Source organism: Thalassophryne amazonica, chromosome 17, assembly GCF_902500255.1.
Source record: "Thalassophryne amazonica chromosome 17, fThaAma1.1, whole genome shotgun sequence".
In the NCBI taxonomy this organism is placed as follows: Eukaryota; Metazoa; Chordata; class Actinopteri; order Batrachoidiformes; family Batrachoididae; genus Thalassophryne; species Thalassophryne amazonica.
In genome coordinates, this window is record NC_047119.1 from 53,317,452 (window position 1) to 53,343,686 (window position 26,235).

A 26,235-nucleotide genomic window follows, 5' to 3' on the forward strand; every position below is an offset into this window, starting at 1 on the left:
TTTGGGGGGGGGGGAGACGGGACACACATGACTGTGAGTGAAGAAAGCAAGTTCTCTGTACATGATTAAACATGCTGACTGTCATATATTCACTGATAACGCAGTTTAAATAACGACAGAAAGGAAAAAGGACATTTTAGATGAAAAACCTTTGTTCATTCTGCCCTGAAGTTGACTCCGTTAACTTGATTGATGCTTATCTTTTGTCACACTGACTGTCAATATGAGCTTCTGGAACACAGACTCTGCAAAGTAGGTAAAAAAAAAAACAAAAAAAAAAAAACAAGTGGCCAACTAGTGAGGGAAGCTACCAAAACACAGTAGCTCTGAAGGAATTAACCCTCCGTGACTTGTTGAAGAAAATGTGCTTCACCAGTCACAGCTACACAGTAGATTTGACACGGGGAACGCCATCGTGCTCAGACAATCTAGGCTCAAGTTTGCCAAAAATCACGACTTAATGAGTGTTCACATCTAACCAGCTTTCTAAAAGGTAGCAAAAACTCGCACAGTCAACACACATGGTTCCACATATCACACAGACTATAGTTTTACACAAGTGAGCTTTTTCCCCCTCAAAGGTGTCACCGTCGACAATAACTCACCCAGACGGACGCCACAGCTTCCTGCCGGGTGGCAGAAGCTCACGTTTGTTAAGGGGCACGATCCCCATGGCGGCCTGCATGATGGTGATAAACTTCTTAAATTTCATCTTCTAATTCTCCTCCGACGCCAGCGCCATCACACAGCGCACGCCGCTCTAACTGCAGCTGCGCCACAGTCACCCACCTCCAGCATTTTAACTAAATGGACAATAAGCGGACTCATCATCCTGACTTGGCAGCTCAACATCAAAGCTCTCCATGACAACCAGCCAAAGCTCTGACGGTCCCAGTGATGCAGTGACAAGTCCTGCCCCCCACCAAACTGCTGAATCCCCCAAATGGATTTTTACAGAGTGACGACTGGTGGAAGCAAAACAAACAGCCACATGAGTGGCAGGAGGTGGACCGACTGAGGGGAGGTAATGGCACGTCACTCTTACATAATTTTGGAGCTCCTCTGGACATTACACTAATGACAGCACAGCCACCGCTGCTGCTGGAATAATTGTGGCACTAAACCCTGACGGATCACGCAGCCCCCCCCCCCACATAATCCCCCATTCGGGCTTAGTCTACCCGTTGCTTCCACACAAACCCACCCCATCACATGCAGACACTCCTCCACCCAAACAAACATGTCTTGAGGTGTTCTTCCAGCAACTTCTACAAGGACAATCTGCCTTATTTTTCTTCAAAACGTCACCATTAGTGGAACAGGTTGTGTGCAGTTTTAAGTACTATAAATACATATAAACTATTTTAAGCAGTAAATCTGTCTGTACTGGAGTGCACATGAGGACAAACCTCAGCGCTAAACCCATTTATTCAGAGAATTATCCTGATTTTCAGTGTGTCGCGTTTTGAAATCTGCTCCATTTTTTTGCAGCTGCTTTGGTATATTCTCCTCCGAGTGCCACAGATTATGACCAGCTGGGTGCAGCAAACTATTTATTACATGATAACTGCATGCAAAATATAAATGATGGTTAATATGTCTTTTACAATTTAATATATGGCTCAATAACCAGGACAAAATCAAGTCGGATGAACTAACGTGTAGCTTTTGAAATATCTAAAAAAAAAAGAGATTGAGACGACTTCGAATTAATTCATATTCTTATCAACTTTTTAATGACTGAATTCAGGTGTGACATCTAAACTGATAACTTGCCTTTAATGGTCAATATGATAAATATACAGTTGGTTTTAATGGGCATCATATAAGCATGATAAATACAATATAAAACAGATTAATACGTACATATATTGGCTAAATTTAATAGTTTTTAGCCTTGTGAGTAAATTCCTAAACTTTGGAAGAGCCTAGACATGTACTCTGTATAATGCAGTGAGTGACTATTTCCTGCTGTTTAACATAACTCAAAAAATAAAAAGGTCATATCATGAGAATAAACTGACAAGACACTAGTTAACTTTGATAAACCAGATCACCTGCTACAGTGTTTTTTTTAAAACCACTGATGACTTCTATGTGACTTCATTATGAAATCACTAATACCAACCACAAATATTTTGCTGACCAATATGCCTTCAATTATCCATACAGGGCTTCTTAGCTGAGACATAAAAAAAATTTTGTTGGATTTATCTTGACCAAGCTAGTCCAGAATTGCTTCCACCTTTCAGTATCTTTCTAAGTAATATTCCCACAATGTTTGATGGAAATCCTTCCAACTAATTTTGATTTTCTTGTCCACAGACATGCCAGTGAAAACAATACTCCGTTCAATGGTTTGCCAATTCACAGGGTAAATGCAGCACTTTCAGAACTTCACTGTGTCAGTTAATTTCCTTCCCACTGGACATTCACACCCTGTAAGCACAGAAATGGCCATTTATGAAATGTAGCAGGTTTCCTCCGTTCAGTGTCAGAGGTACTGATGGAATCCACTTACAAATTATTGGCAGAAGATGAAGATGATGCAGACAGAAAAAGGTACCACAGCATAAATGTTTTCCTCATTAGTATCACATACATTATAATATAAAGTGGGGCAAAAAAGTATTTAGTTAGTCCTTGATTGTGCAAGTTCTCCTATTTAGAAAGATGAGAGAGGTCTGTAATTTTCATCATAGGTACACTTCAACTATGAGAGACAAAATGACAAGAAAAAAAAAATATCCAGGAAATCACATTGCAGGATTTTTAAAGAATTTATTTGTAAATTATGGTGGAAAATAAGTATTTGGTCAATAATAAAAGTTCAACTCAACACTTTGTAACATAATCTTTGTTGGCAATGACAGACGTCCAATGTTTCCTGTAAGTCTTCAGCAGGTTTGCACACACTGTAGCTGGTATTTTGGCCCATTCTTCCATGCAGATCTCCTCTAGAGCAGTGATGTTTTGGTGCCGTCACTGGGCAACACAGACTTTCAACTCCCTCAACAAATTTTCTATGGGGTTGAGGTCTGGAGACTGGCTAGGCCACTCCAGGACCTTGAAATGCTTTATACGTAGCCACTCCTTTGTTGCCTGAGCAGCGTGTTTGGGTTCATTGTCATGCCATGTCAGGCCAATATGGGTGAGATATGCTCTCTCCTTCTAGTCCCCGTCAGTACTCTAGCTGCAGCATTTTGAATTAACTGAAGGCTTTTTAGGGAACTTTTAGGACAACCTGATAATAATGAATTACAATAGTCCAGCCTAGAGGAAATAAATGCATGAATTAGTTTTTCAGCATCACTCTGAGACAAGACCTTTCTGATTTTAGAGATATTGCGTAAATGCAAAAAAGCAGTCCTACATATTTGTTTAATATGCGCTTTGAATGACATATCCTGATCAAAAATGACTCCAAGATTTCTCACAGTATTACTAGAGGTCAGGGTAATGCCATCCACAGTAAGGATCTGGTTAGACACCATGTTTCTAAGATTTGTGGGGCCAAGTACAATAACTTCAGTTTTATCTGAGTTTAAAAGCAGGAAATTAGAGGTCATCCATGTCTTTATGTCTGTAAGACAATCCTGCAGTTTAGCTAATTGGTGTGTGTCCTCTGGCTTCATGGATAGATAAAGCTGGGTATCATCTGCGTAACAATGAAAATTTAAGCAATACCGTCTAATAATACTGCCTAAGGGAAGCATGTATAAAGTGAATAAAATTGGTCCTAGCACAGAACCTTGTGGAACTCCATAATTAACTTTAGTCTGTGAAGAAGATTCCCCATTTACATGAACAAATTGTAATCTATTAGACAAATATGATTCAAACCACCGCAGCGCAGTGCCTTTAATACCTATGGCATGCTCTAATCTCTGTAATAAAATGTTATGGTCAACAGTATCAAAAGCAGCACTGAGGTCTAACAGAACAAGCACAGAGATGAGTCCACTGTCCGAGGCCATAAGAAGATCATTTGTAACCTTCACTAATGCTGTTTCTGTACTATGATGAATTCTAAAACCTGACTGAAACTCTTCAAATAGACCATTCCTCTGCAGATGATCAGTTAGGGTAGTTGTAAAACAGCTTTCAAGAATTTTTGAGAGAAAAGGAAGGTTGGAGATTGGCCTATAATTAGCTAAGATAGCTGGGTCAAGTGATGGCTTTTTAAGTAATGGTTTAATTACTGCCACCTTAAAAGCCTGTGGTACATAGCCAACTAACAAAGACAGATTGATCATATTTAAGATCGAAGCATTAAATAATGGTAGGGCTTCCTTGAGCAGCCTGGTAGGAATGGGGTCTAATAAACATGTTGATGGTTTGGATGAAGTAACTAATGAAAATAACTCAGACAGAACAATCGGAGAGAAAGAGTCTAACCAAATACCGGCATCACTGAAAGCAGCCAAAGATAACGATACGTCTTTGGGATGGTTATGAGTAATTTTTTCTCTAATAGTTAAAATTTTGTTAGCAAAGAAAGTCATGAAGTCATTACTAGTTAAAGTTAATGGAATACTCAGCTCAATAGAGCTCTGACTCTTTGTCAGCCTGGCTACAGTGCTGAAAAGAAACCTGGGGTTGTTCTTATTTTCTTCAATTAGTGATGGGTAGAAAGATGTCCTAGCTTTACGGAGGGCTTTTTTATAGAGCAACAGACTCTTTTCCAGGCTAAGTGAAGATCTTCTAAATTAGTGAGACGCCATTTCCTCTCCAACTTACGGGTTATCTGCTTTAAGCTATGAGTTTGTGAGTTATACCACGGAGTCAGGCACTTCTGATTTAAAGCTCTCTTTTTTAGAGGAGCTACAGCATCCAAAGTTGTCTTCAATGAGGATGTAAAACTATTGACGAGATACTCTATCTCACAGAGTTTAGGTAGCTACTCTGCACTGTGTTGGTATATGGCATTAGAGAACATAAAGAAGGAATCATATCCTTAAAGTTAGTTTTGTGTCATGTCTGTGATCTGCTTTTTTTCTACAAAATTAAACAACTGAATGAACATCCTCTGAGGCCGGTGATTCCATAATTTTTGCCAGGGGTTGTATTTTGGTTTCATCTGACCACATGATATTCTCCCAATCCTCTTCTGGATCATCCATATGCTCTCGGCAAACTTCAGGCGGGCCTGGACACGTACTGGTACTGCAGGATTTGAGTCACTCTCTGTATAGTGTGTATCCTTTGTTACTTTGGTCCCAGCTCTCTGCTGGTCATTCATCAGGTCCCTCCATGTAGTTCTGGGATTTTTGTTCACTGTTTTCATGATCATTTTGACCCCACGGGATGACATCTTGCATGGAGCCCCAGATCAAGGGAGATTATCAATGGTCTTGTATGTCTTCCATTTTCTTACAATTGCTCCCACAGTTGATTTATTCACACCAACCTGCTTGACTATTGTAGATTCACTCTTCCCAGCCTGGTGCACATCTACAATTTTCTTATTGGTGTCCTTCAACAGCTCTTTGGTCTTGGCCATGGTTGAGTTTGGAGTCTGACTGTTTGAGGCTGTGGACAGGTGTCTTTTATACAGATAATGAGTTCCAACAGGTGCCATTAATACAGGTAACAGGTGGAGGACAGAAGAACTTCTTAAAGAAGAAGTTACAGGTCTGTGAGAGCCAGAAATCTTGCTTGTTTGTAGGTGACCAAATACTTATTTTCCACCATGGTTTACAATTAAATTCTTTAAAAATCCTACAATGTGATTTTCTGGATTTTTTTTTTTTTCCTCATTCTGTCTCTCATAGTTGAAGTGTACCTATGTTGAAAATTACAGACCTCTCTCATCTTTCTAAGTAGGAGAACTTGCACAATCAGGGGCTGACTAAATACTTTTTTAACCCACTGTATGTGTGGGTGTGTGTGTTCCAGGTAAAATGGGCAGAAACAGGCCTCTTATTTCAAAGGTAAGACTTATGTGTGTTCATTCTTAAGCAACCAATCACAGTCTTGAAAAGAATGTGTCAGACGTAGCAATGTGACCAGCCCACCTCCTCGCTAAGATAAGGGTTTTGTCATTTCCTCGCTCAAAGTTGTTCTGCACTGGTCCTGAAGACTCCTGCGTAGACATTTTTAAGCTAATTCAGGCGTTTCTTAAGGGGCTCTTCGGATCTTTATGAAAATGGGCTCAGATCTAATTCATTCAGATGGTCTTCCATCCTGCATGAGATGGATCTTTACTTTTTAAAGAGTGCTGCAGCAGTTTAAATTATTAACAGAGATGAAATGAGACTCTTGCAGTTGTAGCCAGTTCCTCTGTCACTGCAAGTTTGCATCATTTAATTAGCTTTGAGAAAACGTCCCACATTTTTCCTCTCCACACTGAACAAACTGAACTGCAGTAATCTTCCTGCTTTGACACGAGTTCAGCAGATTCTTTCTTCTGTATGTTACGGCACCACTGTAATGCAGGTTTACGGTCACTCACAGGACACTGCATCTAGGTGCAAGCCAGATCTCAAAATTGAGCCGGTATCGGTCTCTCCAAACCCATTCCACTGTTCCGTACAATACAGGAATGTGGCCCAAACTGGAAGGTTCAGTGGCTCTGACACTGGCTGCCACTTCTGGAAGGGGCTGCAGATAGGGCAGTCACAATTTTACAATATTCGCCAATCGCGATTATTTTTCATATTCGCGATTACCGTGAATTCTTTATTTTATCCACAAAGCATAAAACGACTCAGAATCTGACGTCATTGTGCTGCAGCCTCGCTCACTCTGTTTCGCTCTCGTCTTAAGGCACGACAATAACATGGAGGCTGAGGAGCGATCCGTCCTGCCGTTTGGATAAGACGGCCGATTAAAACAGTGGCCATCTTCTTTAAAGCCATGTAAAATGCAGAGTTTACCAAAGGAGCTGTCGGTGTGCGTGTGTATGCACATGCGGAGTCAACAGGCTGCAGACTGTGAGGGAGGGGGTGGGTGAGGGAGATTCCTGAATGGAGGCGCAACATGCTGCTGAGAACCATCAGTGCACGTGAGACAGCGAGCGTGGAGCAGAGAGAGGATTTTAACCCGAGTGAACATGTAAAAAAAAAAAAAAAAAACGTGGAGCTGCTTTTACTTCTCTCCCGGTGTGATTCTGCTGTTACCGCCCTGTTCACACTATGTGCGCATTGTATGCTGAATTTATGAGATCATGAGATGAAATAAACGGTCAAATATCTTTAAAAACATATTTAAAAAACGAGAATATATGAATGAACATGGAGAAGCTGTGGTGATGTTCAGACGCACAGATCACAAAAAGCAGGTGAGAACTCTGAACTTTAACAGCTGTTATTTATGTTATTGTTATTTATGTTATTTATGGTGAGAACCTTGACTATAAACATACTTTAGTAATCCTATGCATTTGTGTGGACCCTGTAACTTGGTTATGCTTGCTATGACATCACTGGAAAGTTTTCAGGAAACACCAAGGTCAGAAAGTTAAACTACAGTTGTTTTTGCACATCACAAGTCTGATGCGCTGCATCAGTTGTGATCTCACATGCCATGTTTGTCACATGGTGGCCGAGTGGGGCGCCTTGGTCGTTACACGGGACGTCTTGGTGGCCGAGTGGGGTGCTTTGATTGTTACATGGAGTGAGTTGGTAGTCAAGTGGGGTAACAAGGATTTACATGTTGTGGGTGAGATGGTTAGTGGCATGAGATGGCAGCAACCCATCTTGCACTATAGCACCATTTGGATATGGTCCAGGTCCAACTCAGGAATAGCTGTGATTCACAAACTGCGCGGGAAAGTTATAAAGATGAATGGACGCCACTGCAGGTCCAGACTGACTGACACATCTTATAGTTTACAGATTTGGAGTGTGAGTCACTAAAAGGTAACAGTTAGTGCTGAAAAATTTTCAGTATTTCTCAATATACTGAATGTCTAATTGATTAACCATAAACTAAATAATAGAAACCAAGTTCTAAAACCTGTTGAGAAACTTTACACACATAATGAAGGAATGTGCAAAATAAATAAATAAATAAATAAACTTGATTTCAAACACAAAACTCTGGACACTACAGCACAAAGTGCGTCTACTTGAACCCAGAACAAAATAAATAAATAAAGCTCGTGCATTTATGCGCTTGAGAAGAAGAAATCATTATAAATATTATTATTATTTTTACAAGACGTAAAGGTTTCAAAAGCTTACAGACGTCTTTAAATCCAGACTGCAGCCGTTTGGAACATGGCAGGTGAAAACATGTCGACATAACAAACAAAACGGTCGCGACTCACCACCTGAAACTCTTTCTGCTTTAAAATCTCCACAGCAAGAACAACAAAATTCCCCCAAAACTCCAATGGACGCAAACGAAATGAAAGAAAAATACGAAACTCAACGGCACAGAGTTTAACTCGTAATATTTGCTCTTAAAGCCGAATAACGTGACTTCCTTGTTCGTGCAGGTATGTGGGCGTGGCTTCGAAACGGCAGGCGTGAGAAGGCCGAAGGATCTCGAGCTCGCGCGCGCGCACGGTGCGGCAGTTTCGTGTGTGCGAGTCATTTTCACTGAGTCATCCACCGTCCTGAAACCCGAAACATTATCACAAAGACTTAACATCAGACAGTAAAAACATAAAATACATTATTTAAAAAAAAAATTAAAAAGGTGTTTAATCATGGACGCTTTTTTTTTTTTTTTTTTTTTTTTTTTTTTTACATTTTCGTTTTTTTAATTATTTTTTATGGAAATGCATTCAGATATTTTATTGTTACAAACTTGACTGTTAAAAAACACATGGAACATTTTCTGTACACGTGATGTGAACGTGAGCACTTCTGATGATCAAATATTTTTATTTATAATCATGTCATACAGGTTTGTTTAAACACTGAATTTAAGGAGATTTAAAAATTAAAAAAATCTGATGCCATGAGAAAAAGATTAAAGCTACAGTGTGTAGGATTTAGTGGCATCTAGTGGTGAGGTTGCAGAATGCATTATGGCAATTTTGATTCTGTTCAAGTTTCCCCTGCTTTGGTGATAGTGGTTCATACTGCTTTACCTTTTCTTATAATAAACAAGATGAACAAGACTGCATTTCATAAAAAGAAGAAAAAATGTTTTTTTTAATGTGTTAGCCTACATGAGCAACCAGTAGACAGCATGTCAGGGAGCAATTGCTGTTTCTGCTTCTTATTTATTTATTTATTTATTTATTTATTTATTTACTTCAGTTTTCTGGTTGCACTCAAAGACTGTCTATATACTGGACAAAACCTGGGCAACGGCCCTCGTAGGTTTTCAATAGAGCACCCGTATCTAGGCATTACCATGTTGGCAGCGTTGACTTTGGCTACACCACGACAAACCCATAAATGGATAAAGAGGTGGAGCATGGGTAGTTCAGTGTGCAGTGACAGAAGCTTGAACACACCCCTCTCTTCGAGTCTGTACCAGCTAAGCTAATGCTAACCTCGGTTTGCATACTAATCACATTAGTAGCGGCTGCTAGCGGCTGTGTTTGGCCAATGTTAATCAAAATAACATACATAACTTTATGACTTCAAACATCTTAAACTCAGAAGGTGGAAAAATACTTCATAGAGGAGGAAACTATCTACCGTTTTGCCTACTGGGCTGTAAACAGGTTTTATTTCTGCTTTAAGTTGGATATTTTAACATGGATTGAATAGGAATCTGCTCGCTTTTGGAGACAGCCTCAAGTGGCCAGTCAAGGAACTGCAACTTTTTCTTCTTCCGTGTGGAGCTTCTGCTTGGTTACATTACAAAATGTGGAAAACAGGGTAAGAATGTCTACTTTGAGCAACTTTATCAACACTAATAAAACTTTGCAGGGTGTAGGATCATTTATGATTTTGTCAATATAGTTTTAAAACAATCTTATTTGTGATTTAAATTCTGCATTTGACTCATTTGACTCAGATATAAGGACCAACCTATAGGTCCTTATATCTGTAGAATGCTATCGGTCTCTATAGGCCAAGACCCCTGTAGGTCGCGTGGCTATAGGTGTTCTATAGAAAGCTATATGACCTCTATAGAATCCTATAGAAACCTATTGAACTTTTTCGTAAGGGCAGTGACGTCACTGTTATAATAATCCGATGTCAGTGACGTTTTGAACTTCAAAACTACCAGAAGTGAAGCCGAGGTTACCGCCTCGTCTGTTCATGCACGAGCGCGTTTATCGGAGGCGCGCCTGCGTGCGCGCGCTCTTTATTCTGCAGGTGCGCGCTCAGGTTACAGGTGAAGCGTCCGTCTGTTAACGTGAATAACGAACAGGAATAACTTTCTATGCTTAATTAGAACCAAACGGGCCGAACTTTTAACAACAGCAGTTACTATTATTATCATTTTGTGTGTGTGTGTGTGTGTGTGTGTGTGTGTGTGTGTTTTGTACGAACAATTCAAAATGTCTTTTTTTTTTCTTTTTTTTTTAAAACAGATGTGACCGCAGCAGTATTTAACATCCCAAATAGTTAATTGGTTTGTCTGCAGGAAAAAATGGGTGATTTGTCAGATAAAAATCGCATAGAGGATTTATTCAAAAAGGTAACACACAGCTCTCGATTGTGGTTTTTCTTTGCATTTTATCCCTGTTTTCCTCTTTGTTGTCGCAATAATATGTTTATGCAGGTGCAGGAGGTAAAAAGCCTGGTAGAGAGAATGTCCTGTATTACAGAAGACATGGAGAAAATCCACACTGTCATCCTGTCCACACCAAACCAAGAGAAGAGTAAGTTTAACAAAAAACAGGAAATTAACTTTTACTGATGTTTAGAGGCGTCAGTGAACACACCATTTAATGTTGTAGAATGTGATCCTCGTGTATCTCCTCCCTGCTTCAGGGCCAACAGCCTTATACAAAGAGATCTTTGTGTGCACTTGGGGGGAGATAACACAAAAAGTCCACAGTGGGCAGTCACCAGAAACACTGATGCTGCCTTCAAGTGCAGTCGGGAAGATGACACTTTCTGTATCCAGAACTATGAACTACTACCATTATGTTCAAGTGCTTTTGTTGTTGGAACAAAATGAAAAATGGCGGACATGCGGTTCATCATTACCCGCTGCTTCGGTTAAAGTGTTATTGAGTTGTTCATTTACACGCTACAGCAACAGGAAGATGCAGCAAGACGCCAAAATTACACGTTTGTACACAATCAGCAGCTCAACAGCGGCTGAACAATGAAGGAATTATCAAATCTGGTGTTGCAGACTGAACAGCCCCACTTCTGATCAGTCGCCCTGCTGTCACTGTGCATGCATCATTTCAGTGCATCAGCAGCGATTCGACGATTATTGCCTCATTTCATTTCAACTGCATTCCAGTCGTCATCTGTCTCAGCAACAGATATCTGAAGCTTTTGTACAACATTCAGCATGATTTCATAATAAAAGACAGTGGACCGATCAGAGCATGACACCAGCGTGTCTGAGTCTGACTCTCTGAGTCTGACTCTCTACAGATCAAAGGGAATAATGCGATTATTAACCGTCAGATGACAAAGTAAAACCTCTTAAGTCATTCTGTTAAAGTCTGTTTTAGGCAGAAAGGAGGCAATAATCTGTTAATCGCTGCTAACGCTCTGACATGACGCGTGCACAGTGAAGGGACAGATCAGACTGCGACACCGGGTTTGTGCATGCACAGACTAGTATAGGGGATTGCTCAACCTAGGGGAGTGCTGAGTCCCTGACACTGGCATTGCTCTCTACCATGTTGAAATGTCAAAGGTCATCTCAGCTCAGGAACTCGTGTATCAAAGCGATCTCCCAGTTCCCCAGTCAAAATCAGGACGTTGCGGGGCGTTCATGTGCATTTTGCACATCGGACACTCGTATTTATCATAATTCTGACAACACATGAGGCAGCATAATCATCAAAATTCTATGGAAATGGATTCATTAGGTGGGATGTCAGTGTCAACGCTTCTTTATAAACAACATGTTCTGGAGCAGCCAATTAAAAAAAAAAAAAAGACTTGAAGTGGCTTTGCCATAAATGCACGGTAATTTTCCCACAGTGTGCTATGATTTTTGTTGTGAAAATCAGGTAAGGACCAGACCAGTGGCTTCTTAAGTGATTCACCCAAACTAGCTGGTCTGAAAAGAAGGAAAGTGATTCTTCCAGGTCGTTTTTGTTCAGCTACTCATCTGGGAAGGATGAGGCGCTTGGGGTCAAGAGGTCATATGGCAGATTCCAAAGAACCACAAAGATAACAACACTTCTCCCAGCAAAGCGGAAACAGTCCCTCACGGATCTCTGATGAAATCACGCATCTCGAGAGCTGGCGATATTTTGATGAATGAGTCCAGCGTCGCTTTTCTAAATTCAAACCAACAACTTTGTCTCTTCTTGAGATTTTAGTAACAGAAGGTCAACACCTGAGGGCATGGGTGTACGTATATGCAACTAACTGAAGTTAACTAACTTAAGTTACCCAACTTAAATAATTAGTTAACTTATGAATCATATTAAAGGATTATTAACCAAGCAAGCAAGATTAATAATCTGCTTATTATATGGCTATTATATATATATAAACACACAAACTTATGTTATCGCGCCAATATGAAAGCTGGTTAAGGTGTTGGGCTTGTAGTCAGACTCGTTTGTTTTCTTCACCTCCATGAAGAACTTGCTAACAGATGGTCCGGTCGTTTGCTGGTAAGCTTTCAATCTGTGTGTTTTTTCCGATGCTGTTTAGATATTTATGGAGTATGTTCATATCTGACTTGGTTTTTGTAGTCGTGTTTTTAGCTTCCTGGTTTGTAACAAAAGTCATACGCGTTTTGGACCGATTGTCATGGTAACGGTTTGATATGGGAAAATATCAGGCTGGAAATCAGCCAATCACAGCGCGTGTAGCGTCATAGCTTTATAATAAATACCACGATACTCTGACTGCCATCGTCACGATAATAAAATAGCTCATCGGTGGATTAATAAATGTCTGCACTAAATTCACAGTAACAGATAATAACAATAATAAGAGATCACTAAGAACACGTCAGACTTTGCTGATCAAAACCAACTTTTGACTTCATGCTGTCATGAATGTTTTGTTAAATTTTCAAATTTATTATTGTTTTAGTTTTGTTCTGTAATTATTTTTAACTGTGACATTCTTTTTTCAGTATTGCTTACTGTGTTGTTATAAAACATTTGGTTGGAAGATGTTATAGATGTTTGGAAACTACAAGATAGTTGTGAACTGCAGGAAATGCAAAGAAACTGCTTTTTTTATGTTACTCCACATTGTGCCTGTTTAACAATTCTTAGGAAACAATGAGCTGGAGACGCTGGACAGCGAAGCAAAAAAGACTGCAAATGTGATCAGAGACAAACTAGAAGGTACGTGAAGATGTTGGTCCTGAGGAGTAAATAGATACGAGGTCTGTGAGAAAAGTATCCGACCTTATTATTTTTTTCAAAAACCATATGGATTTGAATCACGTGTGATTACATCAGACATGCTTGAACCCTTGTGGGCATGCGAGAGTTTTTTCACGCCTGTCGGTTACGTCATTCGTCTGTGGGCAGTCTTTGAGTGAGGAGTCGCCCACCCTCTCGTCGATTTTTTTCATTGTTTAGGAATGGCTCAGAGACTGCTGCTTTGTTTGATCAAAATTTTTTCAAAACCTGTAAGGCACAACTGAGTGGACACCATTCGATAAATTCAGCTGGTTTTCGGTGAAAATTTTAACGGCTGATGAGAGATTTTGGAGTTTTACTGTCGCTGTAAGGACGGCCCACAGCGCCTGATGGCGATCTGCGCTCCGAGGCGGCGTCGTCTCGCCGTTTCAAGCTGAAAACTTTCTAATTTCAGGCTCTGTGGACCCAAGACGTCGTGAGATAACAGAGAACTTTCAGAAGAATTCGGGATCAGGAGTTTATCCAGACATTCCACTGTTAAAGGAGATTTTGTAATGAAAGAACGTGCGGGCAGATTCACATGTCGGGCCGGACCCGACCGCGGGGGGTCGCCACAGGAAAAACACCTCCGTTGGAAACCTTAACGGGCAAGTTGGAACATGCCCAGCTGTTAAACAATTTCTCAGATACTCACTTGTTGAAAGCCATCAAAAGCCGCCTGAATTTTACAAATGGTTTTCAACACGGAGGTGTTTTTCATGTCGCGGTGCAGACGGATTTGTCACGTCGTCACGACTTGGCAAATTCGTCTGCACGTTCTTTCATTACAAAATCTCCTTTAACAGTGGAATGTCCGGGTAAACTCCTGATGCTGGCTTCTTCTGAAACTTCTCTGTTCTCTGACGACGTCCTGGGTGAACAGAGCTTTAAATTAGGATGTTTTCAGCTCGAAACAGCCAGACGGACGCCACCTCCGACCGCGCCACACCGATCCGCTTTCTGGGCTGTGCTTAAAGCGAAAGAAACTCCACAACCTCTCAACAGCCGTTAAACTTTACACCGAAAACCAGCTGAATTTCTCGAATAGTGTCCACGGGGATATCCCTCACCGGTCCTGAAAAAATTTGATAAAGCAACGTGTGCCGTCTCCCTGCAGCTTCTCAAACAAAGAGATTCCGACGGGAGCGGGAGTCCACACCTCACTCAAAGCCTGCCCACAGGCGAATGACGTCACCGACAGGCATGACAAAACTCACGCATGCACACGAGGGTTCAAGCTTGTCTGATATAAAAACATATGAATCAAATCCATTTATTTTTTGAAAAAAAATAATAAAAAGGACCGTTTTTTTAATCACAGACCTCGTATGTTTTTATCGAGGGAATGAGAAAGTCCACTGGTTTGAATCCATTGAGTGGATCTACAGACATTCTTCTGCTGTTTATTCTTTTAGTTTCAGACAGTGAAGAGGAAATGTGGAGCCTCCTTCACGTCCTGTTTCTGGGACTTCAGTGTTCATGAAACAGGATTTGACTTGAAAGTGGAAATAAACAGGAAGCTTATTGACACTTATAATTCTGATAAATGTGCTGTTACAAAAAAAGCTGTGTTCCCAGTCCTGCTGTAATTACTGGTTAAATAACAAATCAAATAATTGTTATTGTTTTTTTTTTTTTAAATAATAGACAAACCGTTCAGTCATTTCGACAAATCACAAATTAGAATGTTATGTATATATTTATTTATGAGTATTTATGCCTTTCTGATGTACACATTTAAATTAAACATTGTATATGAAATAATCTGGATTTGCCCTATATTTAAATGGAGTTTTTGTTTTTTCTAAAAATTTGAACAAAACTGTTTTTTTCAACGCTTTAAAGTGCATTTTAAAAATGACATGCATTTTATATTGATTTAAAGCTGCTCTGATTGAATGGTAAAACAATTATATGTAATCTGGCTAAATTACTGATGGTTACTTTTAAATGGTTTAAAATCAAAATTATGTGCTTTTAAAACACTTAAAATATTTGAAACTAGTTCACAGAAGATTTTTTTCATAAATCTCAAATAAAATTTGAAACTGCTTTGAACAGGATTTAAATAGGCTAAATTTGAGGATCTGTTTTTGACTTCCCATAAACTAATGGATTTTATTTTTTTTTTTAATTTGGACAAAAATAAAGCCACGGTTCTTAGTTTAAACTTTTTTAATACACAAAACCAGTTATTGATTTATCTTGTAAGGATCATATAGCTGCCAGGCCAATCTACGAATAAAGAAAATTTAAATTTCTCTGCACGTAACAGTTTTCTTGCTGATGTGCGTGAAGGACATTATGTGTTTGTTGCTGTATTCCTGTTTATTATGATTACTCAGACTGATTTTAATTAAACGTGTTGACAGATTTTCATATTTTGGTTCGAGGTCATATCCAGAAGTTAATTTATTGTTTTTCTTTAACATACAGATGCAGCGTATAATGTTCTTTGTTCTGACAGACATGCAGAAGAGTTTTCCAGCGGACGAGGACAGCAGCAGTGTTTCAGTGATCCATCGTATTCAGAAGAACCAGGTCTGAGTCCATTAATGTGTTCATGGGTGATTCTTAGACTACGGGCACTTTTATGTCCCTTGATCATATTTTATGAAAAAAAAGAAAAAAGGGGAAATTTCACACTTTTATAGTTATCTTTACAATGAAAGTGTTTTAAGAAATTTGTCCTAGTAGTCTATGATGACTTTTTCACCTTTTTTCAGCATCATTATATGCAAATATTGCTGTTTTGTGCTTGTCCCACACCCAGACTTATGATCTTCAATGATAAAAATGAATAGTAAACAAACGTTTTTTTCTAATGTTTTAAAATATCTCTGAATAAAATATCAGTAAAATAATCAAAACATAATTGGGGTATTCAATGTCATACAACTGTTGTGATTTTTTTTAAACAAAATGTAGTTGTCCCACACTATTGCCGTAATTTCCACCACAACAATAATGTCCCTTTAAAAAGTTTGTATGAAAGGTTGCGTGGGTAGTTTCTATGGAGATAAACAGTAACATCAGAGCACATGTATATAGCGTCAAATCACAACAAACAGTTGCCCCAAGGCGCTTTATATTGTAAGGCAATGGTGTGGTGGAAATTACATTTACAAGGCCAATAGTGCCCGTAGTTAAAGAATCACCCTCATATGCTTAAAAATGGTCAGTTTGTGCTTCAGTAGTCGAAATGGTTGGATTCAACTCCTCTTCTTCACCAGCACTCACACCTGACTCGGTGGTTTGGAGAAGTTATGAAGTGCTACCATAACAGTCAAATCTCCTTCAGAGAGAAATGCAAAGCACAAATTCAGAAGCAGTTGGAGATCGGTGAGTTTCAAGGGAAAAAGAACCAGAACATCTACACGACTAAATCATTACTCCCCCCCCCGTGACGTTTTATTCAGAGATTTAAATGCGCCATCTTGTGGTGAATGGTAAGAAATGCATTATTGTTGAAGTTTTTTTCTAACTTTTTTTTTTTTTTTTTTTTGTCTGCTGTTCAGTAAATCAAAAGCCAACAGATGAAGAATTGGAAGAAATGCTGCACTGTGACAATCCTGCCATCTTCACATCTGATGTTGGTTGGAATTCTCTTTATTTCTGCACCTTAAAACCACAGCAGGACAATAATCAGCATCATTTACTGATGATTGCTCACTCAGATATGGAGTTATAATACCAGGATATTTAGATAACTGTACAAAAATGGCACCTTTCCTCACACAGATCTGCCCAAACAGTCGGATTACAGAGGCAGCTCTGAGTCAGATTGAATCTCGTCACCAGGACATCATTCGCCTCGAGTCCACCATCAAGGAGCTGCACGAGCTCTTTGTCGACATGGCTATGGTGCTGGAGCTTCAGGTAATAACGGATTTTAAACTGATACACACTGATTGCAGATTGCATTATGCTGCCACATGTATAATTCTCCATTTTATAAAAATAAATGTACCCAGGAACTTGTTAACCTGCACTAATTCCTTTTTCCTTCGGTTTTGTGCAACATGGCAGCTTGCATGAAAGGCCCCGCTCCCATGTGGATATGTAGAGGTCATTGTAAGGTCAAGTCATCAGTCATTAATTATGCATTGAACAACAGGTGGTTATGAATGCTATATTCAATTTCTGCTTAAAAAAACAAAAACAAACAAAAATACAAAAAAAACAAAAACAAACAAACAATAAGAGCAATCAGAGATTTCTGATGTCCGCGAACCCGGATCACCTCAAAAATTCAGTGGGGTCTTTCATGCCTCTGTAGTTTTCTCTGGGCCCCTCCCCAATCAGACCGGGAGTGACATGTTTAGCCGCATGTTCTCCTTGAATTGCTGGCTGTCTGATTGGTGTCCAAAAAATGAGGTGGGCTTCATAGATAATTGGCAAAGCTTCTGGGGAAAACCTGGTCTTGTTAGGAGAGACGGCATCCATCCCACTTTGGATGGAGCAGCTCTCATTTCTAGAAATCTGGCCAATTTTCTTAAATCCTCCAAACCGTGACTATCCAGGGTTGGGACCAGGAAGCAGAGTTGTAGTCTTACACACCTCTCTGCAGCTTCTCTCCCCCTGCCATCCCCTCATTACCCCATCCCCGTAGAGACGGTGCCTGCTCCCAGACTACCAATAACCAGCAAAAATCTATTTAAGCATAAAAATTCAAAAAGAAAAAATAATATAGCACCTTCAACTGCACCACAGACTAAAACAGTTAAATGTGGTCTATTAAACATTAGGTCTCTCTCTTCTAAGTCCCTGTTGGTAAATGATATAATAATTGATCAACATATTGATTTATTCTGCCTTACAGAAACCTGGTTACAGCAGGATGAATATGTTAGTTTAAATGAGTCAACACCCCCGAGTCACACTAACTGTCAGAATGCTCGTAGCACGGGCCGGGGCGGAGGATTAGCAGCAATCTTCCATTCCAGCTTATTAATTAATCAAAAACCCAGACAGAGCTTTAATTCATTTGAAAGCTTGACTCTTAGTCTTGTCCATCCAAATTGGAAGTCCCAAAAACCAGTTTTATTTGTTATTATCTATCGTCCACCTGGTCGTTACTGTGAGTTTCTCTGTGAATTTTCAGACCTTTTGTCTGACTTAGTGCTTAGCTCAGATAAGATAATTATAGTGGGCGATTTTAACATCCACACAGATGCTGAGAATGACAGCCTCAATACTGCATTTAATCTATTATTAGACTCTATTGGCTTTGCTCAAAATGTAAATGAGTCCACCCACCACTTTAATCATATCTTAGATCTTGTTCTGACTTATGGTATGGAAATAGAAGACTTAACAGTATTCCCTGAAAACTCCCTTCTGTCTGATCATTTCTTAATAACATTTACATTTACTCTGATGACTACCCAGCAGTGGGGAATAAGTTTCATTACACTAGAAGTCTTTCAGAAAGCGCTGTAACTAGGTTTAAGGATATGATTCCTTCTTTATGTTCTCTAATGCCATATACCAACACAGTGCAGAGTAGCTACCTAAACTCTGTAAGTGAGATAGAGTATCTCGTCAATAGTTTTACATCCTCATTGAAGACAACTTTGGATGCTGTAGCTCCTCTAAAAAAGAGAGCTTTAAATCAGAAGTGCCTGACTCCGTGGTATAACTCACAAACTCGTAGCTTAAAGCAGATAACCCATAAGTTGGAGAGGAAATGGCGTCTCACTAATTTAGAAGATCTTCACTTAGCCTGGAAAAAGAGTCTGTTGCTCTATAAAGCTAGGACATCTTTCTACTCATCACTAATTGAAGAAAATAAGAACAACCCCAGGTTTCTTTTCAGCACTGTAGCCAGGCTGACAAAGAGTCAGAGCTCTATTGAGCTGAGTATTCCATTAACTTTAACTAGTAATGACTTCATGACTTTCTTTGCTAACAAAATTTTAACTATTAGAGAAAAAATTACTCATAACCATCCCAAAGACGTATCGTTATCTTTGGCTGCTTTCAGTGATGCCGGTATTTGGTTAGACTCTTTCTCTCCGATTGTTCTGTCTGAGTTATTTTCATTAGTTACTTCATCCAAACCATCAACATGTTTATTAGACCCCATTCCTACCAGGCTGCTCAAGGAAGCCCTACCATTATTTAATGCTTCGATCTTAAATATGATCAATCTATCTTTGTTAGTTGGCTATGTACCACAAGCTTTTAAGGTGGCAGTAATTAAACCATTACTTAAAAAGCCATCACTTGACCCAGCTATCTTAGCTAATTATAGGCCAATCTCCAACCTTCCTTTTCTTGGGGACAATTCTAACTATGCAAAAGGCGCACCTCTCAGCAAACGCTGGGAAAAGATGTGTTCCCTCTCTAGTAGCTCAATGGACACTAGTCACCTTGGTTTCATCCACATTTAGCTCAGTGTCCTCAAGGCAATGTGGAAAATGTGGTGCACACACTCCATCATCAATTCCTTATATTTCAGTGATGCTTTCAAAGTTGTTCAGAACAAACAGAACAACTATGGTCCCTTATACAACAACATCAAAGTCATCAAGGTTCAGGTTCAGGTTCAGGTGACTTTATTTGCACCCGCAGATAGATTTGTCTTGCAGCAAACAGAAAAGGGTGTCCATGTTAGTCAGGCACAACAATAACAATAAAAATACTAAAAACACTAACAAGAACATATTGCTGTGTTTACACATAACGATGACAAGTCACGAATGCCACGAAGTACACATTCTTGGCCACTGATCACGAATGTGATTATTCGAGGCAGAGGCGTCAGGTGTCCTCAGGAACTGCTGCAACCTGTTACCACACGTTACGATTAATGGCAAGTGTTGCTGGAGAATTATCAGGAACCATTATGCACGGTCAAGAATAGTGTTCCGCATTGTTGCGCGCTATTGCGCGTAACAGAGTATTGTTAAGTTCTGTCACATTGTGAACGAGGTGAACTGTCTCCACACACACACTCATATTCATCCAACCGAATTCAGACCGCTCCAGTTTTTCAGAAGAACTTTGTGACTGCGTGCATAGTTGGGCTCTGTGCCATGTAGTGGCGCAGAGAGGAGGAGGACAGAGGCAGATGTGTGGCTTCATGCGGCTCTCGTCTTGCGCATTTTCCCCAAACATCAGGAACATGCAGCAGGTGGAACACCTACAGGAGCGCGCTGAAGAGCACTAAAATGAGACTTTTAGCCGACTTTGTGTCAGCAATCAAACTGAATGCGGTGCAGCAGGGTTTAATTGTGCGCGCGCTTCTTCCTCTGCCAAACTGGAGGAGGTGCAGAGATGTCTGGCTGCACGTGAGTCTCCTCTCGCTCCTCCACTGTGGAACGACATTTGGAGCCGAGTTTAATTGTGCGCACGTGACAGAAAACTGATTCGTCGTGGCGCGCAGTGAAATGTGACGCCGCGTTACAAGTCGTGTCAAAACTTGACAGTTTCCGTGTCACTTCGTAATAACGCGTGACAATTTGGGCTCCAAGAACCATCACAGGAACTACTACGAACGTTGTCACGTTCTACTAAGGATCACTACTCATCAAGACGGATCAATACGCTCAGTTGCGACCTCCACGACGTGAGACGAAATGAGGGTGGTGTGTGACATTCGTGGAAGATTTTTTGACAGGCAAAAACATGCTCCACGAATATCAAGAATATCACGCACCAACACGCACTAAGAAACCTATTCAGATGCGTTAAGTCACATTAAGAATGTAAGGAATGTGTCACGAATGACAGAAAAATGACATTTGTAACGCGTCTTGGTTATATGTAAACGCACCTTATGCAAAACAAAAGCATGATATAGACACAAGCGGGCACTCACAAGCATGCTAAAGGACTAAAAACATCAAGAAACCACTAAAATACCGCCAGCATACAATCGATGTGCAAAATGGAAATAAATAAATGAATAAATATGTGCAAACCCTGCAAAAAAGCCCTCCGTAAAAGTAGGACATCTTTCTACTCATCACTAATTGCAGAAAATAAGAACAACCCCAGGTTTCTTTTCAGCACTGTAGCCAGGCTGACAAAGAGTCAGAGCTCTATTGAGCTGAGTATTCCATTAACTTTAACTAGTAATGACTTCATGACTTTCTTTGCTAACAAAATTTTAACTATTAGAGAAAAAATTACTCATAACCATCCCAAAGACGTATCGTTATCTTTGGCTGCTTTCAGTGATGCCGGTATTTGGTTAGACTCTTTCTCTCCGATTGTTCTGTCTGAGTTATTTTCATTAGTTACTTCATCCAAACCATCAAAATGTTTATTAGACCCCATTCCTACCAGGCTGCTCAAGGAAGCCCTACCATTATTTAATGCTTCGATCTTAAATATGATCAATCTATCTTTGTTAGTTGGCTATGTACCACAGGCTTTTAAGGTGGCAGTAATTAAACCATTACTTAAAAAGCCATCACTTGACCCAGCTATCTTAGCTAATTATAGGCCAATCTTCAACCTTCCTTTTCTCTCAAAAATTCTTGAAAGGGTAGTTGTAAAACAGCTAACTGATCATCTGCAGAGGAATGGTCTATTTGAAGAGTTTCAGTCAGGTTTTAGAATTCATCATAGTACAGAAACAGCATTAGTGAAGGTTACAAATGATCTTCTTATGGCCTCGGACAGTGGACTCATCTCTGTGCTTGTTCTGTTAGACCTCAGTGCTGCTTTTGATACTGTTGACCATAAAATTTTATTACAGAGATTAGAGCATGCCATAGGTATTAAAGGCACTGCGCTGCGGTGGTTTGAATCATATTTGTCTAATAGATTACAATTTGTTCATGTAAATGGGGAATCTTCGTCACAGACTAAAGTTAATTATGGAGTTCCACAAGGTTCTGTGCTAGGACCAATTTTATTCACTTTATACATGCTTCCCTTAGGCAGTATTATTAGACGGTATTGCTTAAATTTTCATTGTTACGCAGATGATACCCAGCTTTATCTATCCATGAAGCCAGAGGACACACACCAATTAGCTAAACTGCAGGATTGTCTTACAGCCATAAAGACATGGATGACCTCTAATTTCCTGCTTTTAAACTCAGATAAAACTGAAGTTATTGTACTTGGCCCCACAAATCTTAGAAACATGGTGTCTAACCAGATCCTTACTCTGGATGGCATTACCCTGACCTCTAGTAATACTGTGAGAAATCTTGGAGTCATTTTTGATCAGGATATGTCATTCAAAGCGCATATTAAACAAATATGTAGGACTGCTTTTTTGCATTTACGCAATATCTCTAAAATCAGAAAGGTCTTGTCTCAGAGTGATGCTGAAAAACTAATTCATGCATTTATTTCCTCTAGGCTGGACTATTGTAATTCATTATTATCAGGTTGTCCTAAAAGTTCCCTAAAAAGCCTTCAGTTAATTCAAAATGCTGCAGCTAGAGTACTGACGGGGACTAGAAGGAGAGAGCATATCTCACCCATATTGGCCTCTCTCCATTGGCTTCCTGTTAATTCTAGAATAGAATTTAAAATTCTTCTTCTTACTTATAAGGTTTTGAATAATCAGGTCCCATCTTATCTTAGGGACCTCGTAGTACCATATCACCCCAATAGAGCGCTTCGCTCTCAGACTGCAGGCTTACTTGTAGTTCCTAGGGTTTGTAAGAGTAGAATGGGAGGCAGAGCCTTCAGCTTTCAGGCTCCTCTCCTGTGGAACCAGCTCCCAATTCAGATCAGGGAGACAGACACCCTCTCTACTTTTAAGATTAGGCTTAAAACTTTCCTTTTTGCTAAAGCTTATAGTTAGGGCTGGATCAGGTGACCCTGAACCATCCCTTAGTTATGCTGCTATAGACGTAGACTGCTGGGGGGTTCCCATGATGCACTGTTTCTTTCTCTTTTTGCTCTGTATGCACCACTCTGCATTTAATCATTAGTGATCGATCTCTGCTCCCCTCCACAGCATGTCTTTTTCCTGGTTCTCTCCCTCAGCCCCAACCAGTCCCAGCAGAAGACTGCCCCTCCCTGAGCCTGGTTCTGCTGGAGGTTTCTTCCTGTTAAAAGGGAGTTTTTCCTTCCCACTGTAGCCAAGTGCTTGCTCACAGGGGGTCGTTTTGACCGTTGGGGTTTTACATAATTATTGTATGGCCTTGCCTTACAATATAAAGCGCCTTGGGGCAACTGTTTGTTGTGATTTGGCGCTATATAAAAAAATTGATTGATTGATTAATATCTATCTGTGGTGCAAATTTGGTGATAAGTTTTGACATAATCCTTCAAAGCTTATATAAAGTGAATCTTGATCCAGAATCCCGATTTAGATCCAGATCCGAATCACCTCCAAAATTTAATGGAGTCTTCTATGGCCTAATATGGATCCATGGTGAAAATTTGGTGAGAATCCGCGAGGTAGTTTTGACGTAATCTTTCAAAGCTTATATAAAGTGAATCTTGATCCAGATCCAGATCACCTCCAAAATTCAGTGGAGTCCTCCATGATCTAATATCTATCTGTGGTGCAAATTTGGTAGTAGTTTTGACGTAATCCTTTAAAGCCTATATAAAGTGAAACTTGATCCAGAATCTGGATATGGATCACCTCTGAAATTTAATGGATTCTTCCATGGCCTAATATGTATCTGTGGTGAAAATTTTGTCAAAATCCATGCAGTAGTTTTCGTGTAATCTTGCTAACAGACAGACAAATAAATAAATAAACGCAGATGATTTTATTACATCCTTGGCGGATCTACTAAAGCTTCAAATCAGACACTGTAGCTTTAAATATATATATATTCAAGTCATATGGGGCCTTGTGGCTGCTTTACTGCCTCTGGTCCTGGACTGTTAGATGTATCAAAGTACTGACATCAGAAGATTACTGAGGCATTTCAGAGAGAAATGTGCAGGCTGAGGTTAAGGTTAGATCTGGCCTACCCTGCCAGAGCAGCTCTGGAATCTGCCTAAGCATGTGCCACATTTGATCCAAATCAGGCTGGAAGTCAAATTCCTTGAATTATTTAAATGCAATTTCTCGGTCAACCTACACTGACATATAAAGTTTGGTGGAAATTAGCAAAAGACATGGAAAAATCAGATGACAGGCAGACATGACCTTTACCACAGAGACTGACTTTTGAGAAAGTTGACCTCGCTGGGGCAATTCCAGAATCCACCTCCATATGTGTGCCAGGTTTGGTGCATATTGGCGTGAACCCCAGTGACCCCAATGATTGACCACTGGCGGCAAATTTGACCTCATCTGTACAATTTTAGAACTCACTTGCATCTGTTAAGTTTGGTGCAAATCATACTGGGGGGGATACAATGTTCATCCTTGATGCCAATCATTGACCTTTGGCAATTTCGATTCCATCTTGACAGTTCTATCAACTGACCTACATGTGTGTGCCATGTTTGTTGGGTGTCAGTATGAAAAATGAAAATTTTGAACTTTAACCCCCAAATTTGACTTCTCCTGGGCAATTTCAGAGTTTACCTCCATATGTACATCAAAGTTGCTACACGTGTGGGGGAAAAAAATGTATAATGCAATGCTAAAATACCCTCGGCCGTATGGGCATAAAAATAGTTAAGAGTGTGACCTTTAGCCATCTTTGAACTTGTCCAAGGTCTGTGTCCCAAGAATGCTCCCTGTGAATTTTAAGATCCTGGCAGTAATAGGACTGGAGTTATGATGAGCACAGACAGACGGACACAAAGTTTGCAATACCCAATGGCCATATTTTGGCCTTGGGTAAAAATCACAAATTTGACATTTGACCACAATGACTTTTAAAAACAAGCACTTTTCGGGCAATTCACGGGTTGACTGCGTGTCCACATGTCGAGTTTGGTGGAATTCAGCCAAAGGACTCTGGAACGCTACAGGAGCAAACTGATAAACCAAAGTTTTAATGACTATACTGACTGACCTCTGATAAAAGAAACCCCTCCAGGGCAGTTCTAGGGTCAACCTACATGTACACAGACGGAAACTGGCCAAACAGCTTGGAGGAGCAGACGGACAAACGATCAACTCTTAGTAGGATTTGAGAAAGTGTTCTGAATGTTGTCCTTGGAAATCAGGAAATAATTTCGACTGGGACGGCATATGAGGAAATATTACATTATTTAGTAGTGGTTGCTGTTGTCATACAGCAAATAACTTGTCTTATGGATTTTTAACAGGGGGAGCTGATGAACAACATTGAAAAGAACGTGAGCAGCGCTGCAGAATTTGTGGACGAGTCCAAAGACGAAACCGAAAAAGCGATTCTGTACAAGAAACAGCGGTACAGGATAGCAACTTTGCCAAAATTCTTCAAACCGCTCAGGAGGCGCAGCTCCGCTAAAGAAGCATCCGATCGAAACCACTCAGATTTCTATCATGATTAATGATCCCTCCTTTAGACTGTTGAGCAAAAATATTAATAATGGATTGAAACATTTATTTTTTACAGATTTCAGACATAACTTCTGTAACTGCATTACAATAATTACATTTTTATTAATTTATTTATTTTTATGTTAAAAGCAATTTCCTCTGATTGGTCTATTAATCCACTCGTACTGTTAAACTGTTAATGACCACTAGGTGGCGCGAAAACGCCACATAACGTTTGTTCATGTTTTGTTGCTTTGTGCTCATTAAAAAGTCTGAAATCATTTATGAATGTGATATTAAACACTTTGTTAAAACCAAACTGAAATAAAACAGGTGAATGTTGTGATCACTTAATGTAGTTTTATTGTTGACGTCTGAATTATAGTGAACAAATATGGCGGTTTTGATGACTCAGCTGTAATTAATATCTTATAACAGATAATTACAGCTTGTTGTGTGG

At 39.8% G+C, this 26,235-nt stretch overlaps 2 protein-coding genes across 5 annotated transcripts in view; one reads left to right on the forward strand and one right to left on the reverse strand.

Moving 5' to 3' along the window:
- Positions 1 to 8,454, reverse strand: part of tjp2a (tight junction protein 2a (zona occludens 2)) — a 70,824-nt gene extending 62,370 nt beyond the window's left edge. For 2 of the 3 annotated variants that reach the window (XM_034191914.1, XM_034191912.1), the window contains exon 1: positions 8,273 to 8,454. The gene's annotated coding sequence lies outside the window, so the exon portion shown is untranslated. Of the gene's footprint in view, positions 1 to 8,186 lie in introns of all 3 variants that reach the window. The other variant, XM_034191913.1, reaches the window with a different exon arrangement.
- A 1,768-nt stretch (positions 8,455 to 10,222) lies between these two features.
- On the forward strand, positions 10,223 to 26,056 carry LOC117529790 (syntaxin-2-like). Of its 2 annotated transcripts, XM_034192655.1 has the most exons (9): positions 10,232 to 10,248; positions 10,448 to 10,554; positions 10,639 to 10,738; positions 13,289 to 13,360; positions 15,888 to 15,961; positions 16,654 to 16,762; positions 16,939 to 17,012; positions 17,162 to 17,299; positions 25,580 to 26,056. In XM_034192655.1, exons 2-9 carry the CDS (start codon positions 10,507 to 10,509, stop codon positions 25,784 to 25,786), a joined length of 822 nt encoding a protein of 273 aa, XP_034048546.1. In that variant the 5' UTR covers positions 10,232 to 10,248; positions 10,448 to 10,506; the 3' UTR covers positions 25,787 to 26,056. The 2 variants fall into 2 exon arrangements, with proteins under 2 accessions (XP_034048545.1, XP_034048546.1); XM_034192654.1 differs by having other exon boundaries at positions 10,223 to 10,554.
- The last annotated feature ends 179 nt before the right edge of the window (positions 26,057 to 26,235 follow it).

What these genes read in the sequence shown, in the direction of transcription:
- LOC117529790 (XM_034192654.1), top strand. Translation starts at nt 10,507, where the DNA reads ATGGGTGATTTGTCAGATAAAAATCGCATAGAGGATTTATTCAAAAAG. An exon ending in CACACCAAACCAAGAGAAGA is followed by an intron (nt 10,739 to 13,288) that starts GTAAGTTTAACA and finishes AACAATTCTTAG; the next exon opens with GAAACAATGAGCTGGAGACG. An exon ending in ATCGTATTCAGAAGAACCAG is followed by an intron (nt 15,962 to 16,653) that starts GTCTGAGTCCAT and finishes CTTCTTCACCAG; the next exon opens with CACTCACACCTGACTCGGTG.